We start from the raw sequence: 2,303 nt of genomic DNA, 5'->3' as shown, positions 1-2,303 counted from the left end.
TGAAAAATGAACTTAGAGGTGATAGTATAGCAGTTCCTAAGTTTCTTCAATATGTATCTCCAGATCTTGTAAAATAATTCATGTTACCAAATTCTGTCCAGCTTTATTTGATCACATGGAAAAAACAAAAGATGTTTGAAAGGTACACTGACAGGAATCTCTATTCATACAGAGACATACATAAAACACCAAACAAATCTATTAGTAAGAATGGAATTAACGTTGACATTGGCATTAGGATGTTTAACTGACATTACAATGAAATAGATTTCTCCAGAAAAAAAAAAGTTCTTTCCAGGGCATTAGGATCATCCTATAGTTCATAATTCTTCCTAAAGATAACCCTACTGCAGTGGTATTTGGGAGCCAGCCACAAGTAGCACAAAAAAAGAATTTTTTTCTGGAGAGCTGGCTCTTAAATATTGACCAGCTCACCATTAGGGGCTGCTGAATAAGTAATACCAGCAACATTAAAGTTATATATGCCAAGCAATCTCTTCAACAAGACACATCTTCAAATACTTCCCCCACCTACCCTTAAATGCTCATTCATCAAGATAAATATACTCATTCACTCAATTGTTCCTTATATGAAATCATCTCCAGTAAATTTCATCTTTGCCTGCTCCAGGTATACAATGTGCTTCCTAAAATTTGACAACCGGGGCTGAAGAAAAAAGCCAGGTGTACTTGGAAAGGAGATAGCTTGTTGTTGCAGTGTATATAGCACAGAACAACGAGTCAGGAAGATCTGAGTTCAAATGTAGCACTTGATATTTACTAGTCGCATAACATTAGGAAGTCCACTTAACATATATTTGCTTTAGTTCTTTAACTGTAAAATGGGAATGTACTGGAGAAGGAAATGGCAAACCACATCAGCATCGTTGTCAAGAAAACATGTTGAACAGTGTCCATAGATTCATGTACACTTAAACACAACTGACTGACAGAATGACAACAATTCTGAATGGGACAAAAGAAAATAGTACCATCACCTCTCTCATTTGCAACAAGTAATTTCTCAATATGGTCATATAGATTACCATTTTTGCTTTCAAGTGAACTTTGACAACACATTATTTATTTTATATCATTTTTATAAAATAGTGAATAACATTAAGATCCTTTACATATGAGAAGACTGAGATTTGGACTTATTTGGGCTTTATGACATGAAAGTATCTAAGATAATATAAATTCAAATCTCTCCTAACTCCATATCCATGACATTTGCTGCTACATAAAGTTACTTTTGAAAAAGGTTGGATTATATTTCTGTGTGCATAGAAAAAAAGCTTGATTTTGGTGACTAAATCCTGAAGGAAAAGGCAGATTGGGTTTTTCTAAGAAAAAAGATGATCTAATTGAAATCGTTGCCCCCTCACTGCTTTCCTAAAAGAATTCTTGATCTCTTTGTTCCTGAGACTGTAAACCAGAGGGTTCAACATAGGGATGACCATAGTGTAGAACACTGACCAAACTTTGTCTGAGTCCATTGAATGGCTGGAGCTGGGTTGCAGGTACATGAAGATGATTGTCCCATAAAATATAGACACTGCTGTGAGATGGGAAGCACAGGTAGAGAAGGCTTTTTGGCGGCCTTCAGCAGAACGGATCTTCAAGATGGTGATGAAGATTAGCAAGTAAGAAGTAAAGATGACAAGAATTTGGAAAAAGGAATTGATTGATGCTAAGATAAAGATTACTGACTCAATTATGTGAATATCAGAACAAGAGAGAACTAGGAGAGGGGGAACATCACAAAAAAAGTGATGGATTGTGTTGGACTGACAAAACGAAAGGCTAAATGTGCTTCCTGTGACTATGGAGGATGTCACAAAGCCACAGATATATGTACCACTGGCTAGATAAATACATACTGTTGAAGTCATGATAGTGGTATAATGTAGAGGCTTACATACAGCTGCATGGCGATCATAGGCCATGGAGGCTAAGAGGAAACTTTCAGTAGTAGCAAAGGCTCCAAAAAAGAACAACTGTGTAGCACATCCATTATAGGAGATGACCTTTCCTCCTGTGAGGAGCCCAGCCATCACCTTGGGAGTAATAGCTGAGGAATAGCCAAAATCCACCAGAGAAAGGTTACAGAGAAAAAAATACATGGGAGTGTAGAGACGAGAATCCCAAGAGATCAGAACTACTATTCCAAGGTTCCCTACCAAGGTGATGAGGTAGATGAAGGTGAACATGATGAAGAGAGGAACCTGAAGCTCTGGAACTTCTGTTAATCCTAGCAGGACAAACTCATTCACTTCAGATCTGTTTTCCATAGATGTCAT

The 2,303-nt window shown here is 37.2% G+C and overlaps 1 protein-coding gene across 1 annotated transcript; it reads right to left on the bottom strand.

Annotated features, from left to right (window-relative positions):
• Nucleotides 1-1,346: 1,346 nt before the first annotated feature.
• Nucleotides 1,347-2,303, bottom strand: LOC100924165 (olfactory receptor 5B2-like). The gene has a single exon (XM_003774456.1). The coding sequence runs from the start codon at nucleotides 2,301-2,303 to the stop codon at nucleotides 1,347-1,349; it is 957 nt and encodes a 318-aa protein (XP_003774504.1).

The sequence above is a fragment of the Sarcophilus harrisii genome, chromosome 6, assembly GCF_902635505.1.
Source record: "Sarcophilus harrisii chromosome 6, mSarHar1.11, whole genome shotgun sequence".
Lineage (NCBI taxonomy): Eukaryota > Metazoa > Chordata > Mammalia > Dasyuromorphia > Dasyuridae > Sarcophilus > Sarcophilus harrisii.
The sequence above is the reverse complement of the archived record's forward strand: the minus strand, read 5'-3'. Positions and strand labels throughout refer to the sequence as shown.